General features: G+C 35.6%; 1 protein-coding gene across 3 annotated transcripts in view; it reads right to left on the bottom strand.

The window, feature by feature from the left end:
* LOC139963527 (3'-5' exoribonuclease HELZ2-like) overlaps nt 1-12,604 on the bottom strand; it is a 50,381-nt gene extending 37,777 nt beyond the window's left edge. For 2 of the 3 annotated variants that reach the window (XM_071964366.1, XM_071964368.1), the window contains exons 1-9: nt 12,363-12,604; nt 10,892-10,981; nt 6,443-6,479; nt 4,751-4,963; nt 4,152-4,188; nt 3,512-3,675; nt 2,730-2,912; nt 1,005-1,071; nt 231-377 (exon numbers count right to left, since the gene is read on the bottom strand). In XM_071964366.1, coding sequence (XP_071820467.1) covers nt 231-377; nt 1,005-1,071; nt 2,730-2,912; nt 3,512-3,675; nt 4,152-4,188; nt 4,751-4,963; nt 6,443-6,479; nt 10,892-10,950 — 907 coding nt within the window. In that variant the 5' untranslated portion in view covers nt 10,951-10,981; nt 12,363-12,604. The remainder of the gene's footprint in view (nt 1-230; nt 378-1,004; nt 1,072-2,729; nt 2,913-3,511; nt 3,676-4,151; nt 4,189-4,750; nt 4,964-6,442; nt 6,480-10,891; nt 10,982-12,362) is intronic. The other variant, XM_071964367.1, reaches the window with a different exon arrangement.
* Between the last annotated feature and the right edge of the window lie 421 nt (nt 12,605-13,025).

Raw genomic sequence — 13,025 nt, 5'->3', positions numbered from 1 at the left:
GTCTGACACACCAGCAGAGAGATGGATGCAGAGGGATCAGCACCAAACCAAGGGACTAAACAGCTCAGTTTTTGTTTGGTCCTGAGGTTCGGTGGTCCAAATGCCAATCTTGCCAATAATTTCTTTGCTCATTCGGATCTGTAATGGAATTGCCGATGACTCCACAGCCTTCAAGACCGTCACCACAGATGATGTCATTTTATCCCAGATGAATATCAAATTTACGATACCTGAAGTGTTGGTGGGGCTTTCTGAATCCGAGTCCATTTCGTCAAATTTCACGTCTTTAGAGGATGATGCATCCCCGCCACCTCCGACAACTCCTTCATGTTGACTAGGCTTTCTCGGACCTTTGCTTCTTTTCTTTGATGTGTCGTCTGCAAGAGGGTCAAAAGGGATACAAATAGAGTGACTGTCTGTCATGTACCTTTGCCTGCAAATTCAGGCTACGTCATAAACTTGACAACTGTTGTTGTTACAGGACCGAGAAGGAAGAGAAGATGTATTAAACGGAGGGGCAGGTTGTTACAGGAGGAGAGAGATGGAAGGATCAAAGGGATCATGATGATGACGAGGACGATGAGAAGGAGGAGGAGGAGGAGGAGTGAAAGGAGGAGGAGTGAAAGGATAGGTTTGAAGGAAAAGAGAGAGGTGAGGAGAATAGGAATATAGCCGGACACAAAGGAGAGATGGGCAAATAAGAGGTTGCAAATGGTAAGTTCATATCAAAAGGACAAAACGATTCAAATTGCTTTGCTAAGATAAACACCTTACAAAGTCTTAGAAGTCTAATTATATTATGAGATCGTTCACTGAGAACGATAGTGGAGGAGAATTTCAAAAGGTGATCTCAAATCCAATCAAAAACCAAGCAAAATGTTCAGAATTTTCATTTTGAAAATGGTGCATAAAAACAAAGAAAGTTAAATCATTGTTCTTTGCAAAGATGTAGCACATCCACAATTGTGTCATGCAGTTTTGAGAAGTAAAAAAGTTTCACTCACCCGAAGAAACAGTGGTTACTGAGTCTGATCGTTGACGAGACGGCCTTGAACGAGACTTTTTCTTCTTCTGTGCAAAGAGGAAGAAGATAAGCAGTTGATTCACTTCTTCTTAAAGGGTGCAATAGCACTCAGCGTTTCAGCTCCATTCCAATACCAGATTTGCCTGATTTAGCCATGAAATCCAGTCTGAATTCTAGCCCAAATTTACCATATTTTGAAAATTGACATGATGTAATAGAATCTTTAAGGTAACAAGGAGAGGGGTGGAGTATTTTATGTTAATCAATGGGTGATGTTTGAAGAGAAAAAGATCTTTCTATGTAAGACTTTGTACAAGGAATAAGTATTATTTGAACTCCACTGTTTATACTAGGCTGCAGTGTAAATTCCCACAAATGTAGTCTGACATTCTAAACACATATAGTATTTCAACGGTACAGTTTGCAGACAACTGCTGCAAATTGTAGTGCATCAAGCCACTACTGTTAAAAACCACAACTGGAAATTAGATCAGAAATGCAAATGTAACCTGAAGGTGCCCAGCACTATCAAGGCTGACAGTGAAAGTGTTCTTAAAATTGATCTTGAGATAGAATCTCACAATTTCTGTTACTCACTCAGTTTGTACAAAAAGTGCTACAAATTTCCAGTTCGAATAATTATTGATTTCATTAGGGTAGTAAGGTGGAATCTACATTTTTTAAATGTTGAAGTTTGATTGTGAAGAAGTTTGTATTAATTGGGATAAAAGTTTTACTTTATCACTATATTTGACTTGTGGAAGTACAAAAAAAAGGACAAGAAAAAATCTTTTAAATGCTATTTTCATCAATTGAATTATGTTCCAATGAAAATAGGGATAATAATTTGAAAAGCAGTTTGATAGAATTTTAGTGTAGGCTGCAATAAAACCTAGCATGGACCTATGGTAACACAGTTTAAGCTTGGCAGCAGACCGTACTATGTGTGGTAGCTCTGGAACCAGTGTTTGTATAGTGGAAAAGGGGATGGTGGGTGATATTCATGATGCATTGTAAGTGACTTGTAAATCTACCACCTCTGAATGGAAGCCAGGTACCAGATTTGAAAACTTCCTCTAACGCTGCTGGAAGTCTGGTCAGATTTGAAAACCTACATTACTTTAACACACACACAAAGCTTTTGCCAATATTTGTTTTTATTGTATGACATGTAAATAAAAGAAAATCTGATTCTAGCCTCCAACAATCATTTTTAAAGTTTGTACTGCCAGGTATGAATCTCCATATCAACTATAGCCTGGACACAGCAAAGTCCTTCACTGAGAAATGCCATTCAGTCATTCTTGGCTATGTCAGGAAGTTCTTATGGAAATGCCAGTAGGGAGGCATCCTGAAAATATTAAATGTGGCTTGAAAAATATTCCACTAAAGGTAACAACAGAATACTGTTGTACACCATAAGCCTGACGATGCTCTGAATGCCAGAGATGAAGACATGTTTCTCTTTAACTGACGATTGTTACCTTATTGCGTTTTATGTTCTGGCAGATCATTTATGCCAGTCCCTCTCTCTACTGACAAATCACTAAAATCTATTGGCAATTCAGCCAATGCACAGCCTGAATTACGAGGCCCTTAGATATAAATGCCAATAAAAGACAGCAAAACCTCACAAGCACTACGTTCTATGACAGTAATTTACTATACAAATAAAACTATCCCAAGTAATTACAGACAATTATACCTCTTGCTTTTTCGTTTTGTTTGCTTCCACTTTCTCCTGGTGCTTCTTAACGCCTTCTGGAATCCAGGCGAGATCGGGGGCTTCAGTTTTATTGGCCTCAGCTTCAGCACTTTCCTGATACGGTCCCAACTCCTTGTCCAGTTCTTTTATCATCAGGTTCAACATTGCCTCCTGTCCTGTTCCCTGAAAGATAAAGAGATTGCATGATATCAGCAGGGAAATAATCATTTCGATAACTAATCTAGTACGATTCTGTTACTATGGACACAATATCGATCCAGGACGTTCCAGGATACACATTTTACAAATTTGAAGAAAAAACATGAACAAGAGATTTCGCTAACTGACTGCACCATGTAAAATATCCTTTAACAAAAGGGTCTTTAAGGCTTACCATCATGGCACCCTCAAACTTTCCTGTGACACAGACCTACAAATTAGTCACACAGGTCACACAGGCTAGAGCTATCAACATTCTTCGAGACATGGTTTAAAATTGTCTCAACATTTGAAACAAGGTATTTCAAACAAAACGTTCCCTTGTTTATAAATAACATAATTACTGATTTTCAATAAAAGGATATGAGACAAGAAGCGGAAATAAACTAAGAATGGTGAACTGGGAGGATGGAGAGGGAGGGAAGATGGGGAGCTGGTATTAAGAAAGTTCCGTGAAGTAAGCCATTATGTCTCTGGCTTCCTTTCATAGTGGACATAGATTGCTGCAATTAATCAGTCATGTACTAGATGTGTTTAAAGATTAAGAAGACAAATATACTCACATTCAAACGATGAAGAATTCTCTGTTGTCTCTCTAGTTCGATCTTGCTTATCCCTTTTTCTCTGTATTTTAATAAATCCAATCCTGCTTTTGACACCGTTATTATCAGCTGGGCCTCTTTCCTCCTCTCTGTGTACTGATCTTTTAAGTCAATCATTTCGGCAACTATCGAAAACAAAATAAATAAAACCAATAAAAAAAAAATGTTGACAGTATTTTTTACTTATTTTTCTTAAATTTACTAACACTGGACACAAAATGCTAAAGAGAAAAAGGTGATAAAATTTAAAAGAATATAACTTGATTGTGTATATAATGAATGTTTTGTAACATTTGCACGTAGAACATTGTGATCACCTTAGCATCAGTATGATTTCAAAAAAATTTTTTGTAATATACTACTCTGAGTTCAGACTTGAGACTAACAGAGAGTTCACATATTTTCTTCACATACCCAACATACCCATGCATGTTAAACCTGCATTCTTTAATATGTAAGAAAATAATTTTGAAATTGAGTTTTCTGATTCATAGTAATACAAGAGAAGTTAATAGTCAAGGCAGTATGGTTAAACTTTTGGTTTTATGCTAGCTCAACTCTGGTATTCTAATTACAGAAATACAATGAACATCTTTATTACCAAATTTAGCTTCAGCAATTGCCCACTGAAATATGCCCTGTAGAGAAAAGGAAAAATAAAAAATAAAACCAAATGCATTTTTGCCATAATTATGAAGTCCCTTTATAAAAACTTGATACTTGACCAGAAATCCAAAGAATCTCAATTTCAGTTGACTCTCATCTCCCAATCCCCCCCCCCTCCCTCCCCTTTGTAATAACCCTCCTCTCCTGCAATAAAAAACCTTTTACTATCACATAAAAGAAGAAAAAAAGTCCACAATGTAATAGCCCATGCATGCTGTAATGTTGGTTTATGATATGAAACAAGATTGTTATGTCTGCTGGATATACACTATACTAAAAGATGTTTGATAAACTGTCTACTTAAATGTAGAATGCCAGTGTTGATGTTTCATTTTAACCTCACTGGGACTTCCTGACTGACGGAACTCACACTCATACTTGAGTTTCACTTTGTTCATAATACGAAGACAACTTCAAGCGGCAATCAATCTACAATGACCAATCTACCATTCTTCATCAAATGAAGAATGAAAAAAATATATATATAAAATTAAATCTTATATTGGAAAAGGAAAAACATAAACGACATCTCACCGAATACACTGACATCGCTGCTTTAAACATACGGATCTCCAGAACCCGTTTCTCATCTTCGGGGATCTCCAGTCCGAGTGGATAAATGTGTTGCACATACACTAACAAACATTGGTGCAACAGAATAGCTGATTCTCTGAAATTTTTTTCCCCTTTCAAATCGATGGCCTCAGCCACCATATTCTTCAATAATTCATCGATGAAGGGTCTCAACTGAAATGAAATTTTTCAGGATAGCCAATCGTATAAGTAGGGTATTAAGTTAAACCATACATATCCTATCAGGCCAATTTTTCTCTAGTTGTCCCTGAGACAACCACGGCCTACTTTTCAGTCGTCCAATGGTAAATTTGGTTGTTCGAGAAAATGTAGCAAATGACAACGATTAAGGATCATAAATATATCAACTGTAGGAGATTAATCAATCAAGTTTATTTGCTACATTCCATTTTCTACATTTTGAACAATATAGGATAAATATAAATGGTGTCAAATGCAGTAAACAGTAAATATAGAGTATCGAAATAATAAAAGTGAGATGGAAGTAGAGAAACCACAAATAAGTGGATACTTTTCTGGTCTGGTCCCTTTTTGTAACATAGAAAGTGCAAATATACAACACCCACCCCACTACCCTTCCCCTAAGATGTGTAAGTAAGGAGAATTAAAACAGCAGGTTTTGGGCCAGAGATAACACTCTTTCGGGTGGATCATAGGCCTACAACTATTTTTTTATCTTCAAAGTGATGGAGGACGGTACCAATTTATTATTTTACCTATTTGGGGTGCTAAGTCGTCTGCTTCAGAAAGACCTCCAAAGCTGAGTTTGACCGTCCTTACAGAAATTTGGTCATCACGGATGACCATAAAAGAAAATTTTGCCCTACTTATTAGCATATTGCTTTAGTTAAGGTATTGTAATATAAACTTTGTACTGACTAAGTTGCCATTTCAAACAATGAAGAAACAATAGTCGGAGAATTTAAACTGTTCCCTGCAGCTTTGCTGGATGAATATTAATGCTACAGCATCATTGATGCAAATTTGTTGAGTTTTGAGTCCATTGACAACAGTTTAACTATTCCAAGGGGAGGCCTGTCATATACCCTGGTGGTATTTTTTTTCAAATGATGAAACCGTAGGGTTTCGTCATTTGAAACACAATTAATATTTGGGTTTGTCCAGTCATGAATATTCATGTTAACAAGTTGCAAAGTCACCCAATTATCAACACATTTGCTATGAAATATCCATAGTATACATGTGTATTGGGCATTGCAGTAGGTTTCTTCATATTGCAGTCTTCCAGATAGAAGGCCTTTACCAGTAAAAAAAATTAAGCTACTTCCTGTCATGTGCAGGTCTATGATCTTCAGTGTGTAACATGTCATGAGTCAAGTAATGAAGTAACCATAGAGATAGCACAGTGACTCGAGTGTATACAGTACTTGAGTATTTGTATATTGGGCGATGCACTTAGGTACTTAATATGGCATTCTTCCAAATAGAAGGCCTTTGCCATTAAATTCTTTGTACATGGTATGCTCTTAATAGTACTGTTGACATGATAATATTCAATTCATAGCCACATACATGATATACATGTACAGTGTATTACATCTGTGAGCAGGATTGCCAACATGGATAGGCTATAGTATCATAGTGTGTTAAACGACTAAATATCCAACTTACCACATCACCAGGTGGCATATAGAATGGATTCAGGTTACTGAAAGTGAAACCAAATTAAAGAAAATTAATAGATTAAAAATAATTTAGTATTGTCCTGAAATATGATAGAACGACAAATATGGTCTGATGAATTTATAAGCTTGTAAACAACATTGGAGATTTACTAAAGATCATCAAGGCCAAAAAATGGATTTCACTGATATAAAGAAAGACTTAGACATGGTTTCAAAATTAAGATCAACATTTCCGTGAATACACTCTGTAATAAAGGACCTTAGCTCAAACCACTAAATTGCAGATCAATAAAACACATAAAGGTGATGAGGATATCATTGTAAACACTGCAAATACATACATACATTTGCACATTATATGAGTTATATGATCACAATGTAAACACATATCAATCACCAGGGGAAAATCATATTGCAGCTTGCATTACCAAGTACAGGTTTAATTCAGAATTTATGAATTATTCTGCTGTTTAATATCTCCTAAGTTTGTGTCTGTTTTGTCTACCACTTGATCTCAACTGCGTCTACCCAATGTCTTGAAATATGTTTACGTGATTTTTCATGAAATATCAACATAAAACAAATTAGTAGCTCTGGTACTGCTTGTCGAGAGCTGTTGAAAGACTTTATACACCAGATTTCACATCTTTGCAAAGACTCCACCATCACTCAAAGAAATGACACCACAGAAACTATTTCTAGTTCAAGTTGTGAAGAACCTTAACAATTGCTTGTGACGTGAATGTTCGGACTAAAAGGGCACACACAAGTCCCTATAGTCTGTGTATAGCATAACAATTAAGCTGTGGTTTTGCATGTAAACGCATTTTGAAATAAAACCCTGAAACCAAGTTTGTTGCTTCAAACTTCTTGCTAATGTTTTTTTTTTTTTTGTCTTGGAGTGAGAGTATCTCAAGGATATTCCACTGACAGACAATATAACACTTTAATCATAAGGAGAAGTTAACGCACAGTAATCCACGCCCAGTCTTGCGCAATATCTTGCCAATAACTTGAGAAATGGCTGAGTAAATGGAAACCTAATGTGATTGGCGAAACCCTTCCCTTGCCTTGGGGAACTTTAGAAGCATATATCACAGTAAGTTGTCATCCATAAACAGATGTTTTTACAATATCCATATATGTACTGTTGCTTTCTCAAGGGTAGAATCCTTTGTTTTACCATGTAGCTATCATATGTAGCTAAGTATCATATGTAGCTATCATATGTAGCTATCATATGTAGGCTATGTACTATAGATAGCAATTACATTTTGCTAGGCTCCATGAAAACCTATCCTAATCCGTAATCAATTCCTCATCATACTCCCTGTATGTCAATATTCAATACTTTAGTTTTTCTCTTCAACCATCATTTCAACTTTATTATATTACAGATTTGAGTGATTATTCACAACAGAATAGTTCCAAAAAAAGATCCCTTGGATCATCAGGATTGAATGCATAATGAGGCTTAAAGTTGTATTTTCTATTCTTTTCCTTTATTGTTTGTGTCTTAACAATCACTAGCTTTTCTAAATAAACAGTTTTGTTTTCCTTCGTACTGTCTCCTTCATATTGCACTAATACTCAGATCGTTACTGGATAGCCATTTGTAAATTTCGAATATAAGCTAGATCGATTTGACCGGAATCTTTGATACTGTCAGAAGATCCAAAGCACTGTTTGTGTAAATCTATTACAGGTATATGACAGATTTTCATTTCTTTAATTTCTTCAAATATTAGAAGCCGGTCTTTCAAAATAGTACTTCAAGATTGATAATACACAAGGCAAAAATTCTAATTGATGTGGGCAAGGTTGCCCAAACCTTAACGACATGTATGTAACCTGTCATTCTGAGATGGTATAAAGAAGACCAATCCACCACTACTGCTACTCCCATTCCCTTTAACATCCAGCCTCAAATCATTCCTTCCTATGCTACTTTTTGCTTTTAATAGAGATTATTGAGTAACACCTTCAAAATGACTACGATTGCAAATGATAGCACATTCTATCTCTGTGTTGCTAGCAACTAACTTGTTCAACGAAGCTGGTTAAAGATTCACGTTTTTCTTTGATTAATTTGTTTCTTTTAATATTAACTGTACACTAAGTATGTGTTGAACCATGTAATTTTTTTTTTCTTTTTTTTTCTATCTGAAAAACAGCACTGTGTCATTTAAGGCCATAAATCTAATTTGGGGGAAATGAACCTTTGATATTTACATTGTGCCTCAACAAATAAAATTTTTCAAGTCTTTCATTTTACACTACACCCATCAGGGATTTTTAATGTCTAAAGACCTGTACCAAGTACACATACATTGGTAGCAAAGGATATCTGTCCTTGTGGGCAAGACAACACGGAAACAGCTGTAAATGAATTAACATTTGAACAATAGACCCTGGTGTTACGACAGACTCGCATACTGTATATGATCTGTGAAGAACGCCATGTTTGATGAATGTTTGAAAACTGCAACAACTGTGATCTTTTCTGAGCACTCCCATTTTCAAACCAAGAAAAAGAAGAAGATGTCAGAAGGGAGGTATTCACAATGTCTTCAAAATTTGACCTAAGTTGACCTGAACTGACCTTTCATCTCCATAAAAAAAAAGAGCAAGGTTGTTGTACTCAACAAGGTGGATCCACTGATTGTTTGATTTGAATATCATGACTATAAGCCAAGGTGTGACATGGATACACTCATACACAAAGGGGAGACAAAGCAGGAAAATATCCGTGTTTTCAAAATTTGACCTATGTTGACCTGAACTGACCTTTCATCTCCATAAAATAAAAGAGCAAGGTTCTTGTACTCAACAAGGTGGATCCACTGATTGTTTGATTTGAATATCATGTATATAAGCCAAGGTGTGACATGGATACACTCATACACAAAGGGGGGCGGGAGGGTGGGGGACGAAAGCAGGAAAAACTCCATAAAAATTTGCCCTGCTATATAGTACACCGCTGATTTCTTATAAACAGTTACAAATTATTACACAACTTCTTGCCAGATAACTAACATGAAGTCATATGTCACCAAGTCGTATGCCTCCTGACTTTCATCTTTCTTGCTGGGTGTTGTTTTTTTGTTAAAGAGAGCATTAAGGTTTAGTTTAATCCAAGGGGAATTTTTTTTTTTTTTGGACACTGTGACAAATTGTATTTAACATTTTCTTTTGTTTCTGTATTTTGCAGTACTTCTTTGTTACTGTTTTTAAATCCCTATTATAAACATAAACTAACCGCTATCTGAACTCTACAAGTGGGTTTTTGTACTATTGTGTTTAGGAAATAACTACACCATCACGACGCTGTACTTATTCTTTTTTGCATGCGTGAGCTCAAGAAGATTGCGTGATTATTCACAACAGAATAGTACAAAAGAAAAAAAGATTTTTTTTTTTTGGACACTGTTACAAATTGTATTTAATATTTTCTTTTGTTTCTGTATTTTGCAGTCCTTCTGTGTGCTGTTTTTACATCCCCATTATAAACATAAACTAACCGCTATCTGAACTCTACAAGTGGGTGTTTTACTATTGTGTTTAGGAAATAACCACACCTTCACGACACTGTACTTCTTCTTTTTTGCATGCGTGAGCTCAAGAAGATTGCGTGATTATTCACAACAGAAGGGGGAAAAAAATCTTTTTTTTATATTTTTTTTGACACTGTGACAAATTGTATTTAACATTTTCTTTTGTTTCTGTTTTCAGTATTTGAAGTCCTTCTTTGTTGCTGATTTTAAATCCCCATTATAAACATAAACTAACCGCTATCTGAACTCTACAAGTGGGTTTTTTACTATTGTGTTTAGGAAATAACTACACCATCACGACACTGTTCTTCTTTTTTTTTGCAAGCGTGAGCTCAAGAAGATTGCGTGATTATTCACAACAGAAGGGGGAAAAAAATCTTTTTTTTTTATCTTTTTTTTGACACTGTGACAAATTGTATTTACATTTTCTTTTGTTTCTGTTTCTCAATTTCAGTACTTCTTTGTTACTGTTTTTAAATCCCTATTATAGACATAAACTAACCGCTATCTGAACTCTACAAGTGGGTTTTTGTACTATTGTGTTTAGGAAATAACCACACCTTAACATTTTCTTTTGTTTCTGTTTCTCAATTTCAGTACTTCTTTGTTACTGTTTTTTAAATCCCCATTATAAACATAAACTAACCGCTATCTGAACTCTACAAGATCTGATCTTTCCCACAACTTTCTTACTTCATATGGCTAGTTTCTGTTTGAAAATTACACTATGCCAAAAGCTTTGGGCATTTCTATTGTTATTCTGCTAAGGATGATTACACTTATACATTTTCTTTACAAAAATTCAAGCACCTGGTAAGGAAACAAACAAATAACATGAAAAGAGAACAAGGAAGGAAAGTTGGATTTGAACTTGTACTTACTCCAAACGAAGGAGGTTGTCCTGGATTTCAAGGTTTCTTCTAACCCTGCGTTCTGCCATCTTGAGAGGCCTTCCGTTATTTCACCTCTTACTTGCAAATAGAAAAATCAAACAAAAAGATTTAATACGCCCTCCCTTTTTTCTTGACAGGAGACTGAGAGCACACTTTTGGCAATATTTTTTACTGTGTACAAAAATAGAGTGTATGTGATGTTCCAACACAATCCAAAGGGGTTCTTACTGACATGAAGCTCAAAACAAGTTTATAAAGTATTTAGCAGAAAGGTCTCTTTTCTTCCAGTGACAACAAACCATTTAATATACACTGCATTTGCTGACTCTCCATTAATACTTGCTGAATATTTTTTATGGCTGAGACATAGCATATATATTAATTAATCATAATAAGAACATTTGACATATATTTGTAACACTTGTTTTTTGAAATTTGTAAGCTATATTTTCTATTTGTAGTTTGCTAATATTTATACTGCATAGTTTCTGAATATTCATAAATTTATAATTTCACAGGATGATGAACAGTTATGAACAAAAATTAATCAAATACAAAAAAAATTTAAAAATCTAACAATCCTTCTGAAAAATTACAGATGCAACTCAACCACATGCTATGAATAACTTACGAAAAGACTATTTGCCAGCACCAGAGTTTCCAGTTTTTGAAAAGATGCCAAATACTAATTTTCCGTTGTTTTTCAATGTTCAGTGGACACTGTATAAGGGTAGATCTTGTGTTGGATGGCATTTTGTTGTATTTTGGGATCACCTCAGTCAACATTAGGAAGTGAAACGTGCTAAAAAACATCCAATGTTACTGACAAGTAGGCCTATACTTATATGAAACCAATTGAGTCGATCTGAACAACAGAATGGGTTGAAAAAGTTGTTGTACAGTTTTCTGTAATCAATAGGCTATTAAAAGATGACCAAAATGGCAAAGATGCTGATTGCATGGCCAGACATTTCAATTTTCATTTTCCTCCAGCCAAGGAAATTTGAAAATTACCAATTTTTTCTTACATTTGGCAAAGAGGGGTTAACTTCTGTAAATTACTACTAGTTCTAGAGGAGTACTGCTATTACTCTCATGTGCAAACGAACTTGCAATGTGTACTTAATCTGAATGTTGGCAAAAATCTTACCAGTAATACTAGAGAACATAAACACCAACACCTGTTGCTGAAATAAAACCATCTACGATTAGTGGTGAGATGGCTAAAAAACAAAACCTGTCAGACTCCTACTTCAAAGCATATCGTAATTTCATAAAACAGGTCACAATTTCAAGTTCAACATTGAAATCATGGGTATGACGAAAGTGAAGGTCTAAGTACTAGGCTAGCCTAACTTAGATCTATGATCTGGGTCACGTACTCTTAACAAATTAAGGAAGGCTAATGTTAAGCCTAACATGAAAGTAGTAACTATCCATAGGATAGGTTCAAACTTACGCGGTTTTGAAATGTTATTGCCCGTGGAACTTCCAAGGTTAATCTAAGAAAAGCACTGTGCCCGAAATCCACAGATACGGTGGTTTGTGCCAGGATTTGGCATTCTTCTGAATCTCCAGACCCCAAAACATGTACTAAAATCTCCTAGCTTTACAATGACAGCGCAGACGGTCGAAGCATAACAAGGTTTTCCTACGTACACTGAAAAGGAAAGCTCATTAATGAATACCATGCATGCACGTATTATGTATGTATATAGCCTTATATACAAGTAACCCCTGGTCGCCAGCCAATCAATGTGCTGACTTTGTTTGTTGATCTATTCACAAAGGACGGAATTCCCCAAACCGCGTTTGTAGGGGATTTCCCGACATTGCGCTCTTCTACTAACGCGCTTTAACGTTGGAGACGTTTTTTGAGATAATGGTGGTCCAACCACGGATGATTTACCTCCATGGTCCAACTTAAGGACAGACCTTTCCTGGCTGTGTGTACACGTTTACAAAAAATATATAAAATAATGAGACATTCCATATTTACAGTTATTGAGTAATAAAAGGAATCGGTAAAGATGACTGGTTGATTTTGTGTATGCAAATTTGTGCATCGTCAATTGTAGCAGGGAGTTGTTGATTGTAGTATATGACCAGAGGCAATGGAAAG

The sequence above is a fragment of the Apostichopus japonicus genome, chromosome 22, assembly GCF_037975245.1.
Source record: "Apostichopus japonicus isolate 1M-3 chromosome 22, ASM3797524v1, whole genome shotgun sequence".
NCBI lineage: Eukaryota > Metazoa > Echinodermata > Holothuroidea > Aspidochirotida > Stichopodidae > Apostichopus > Apostichopus japonicus.
The sequence above is the reverse complement of the archived record's forward strand: the minus strand, read 5'-3'. Positions and strand labels throughout refer to the sequence as shown.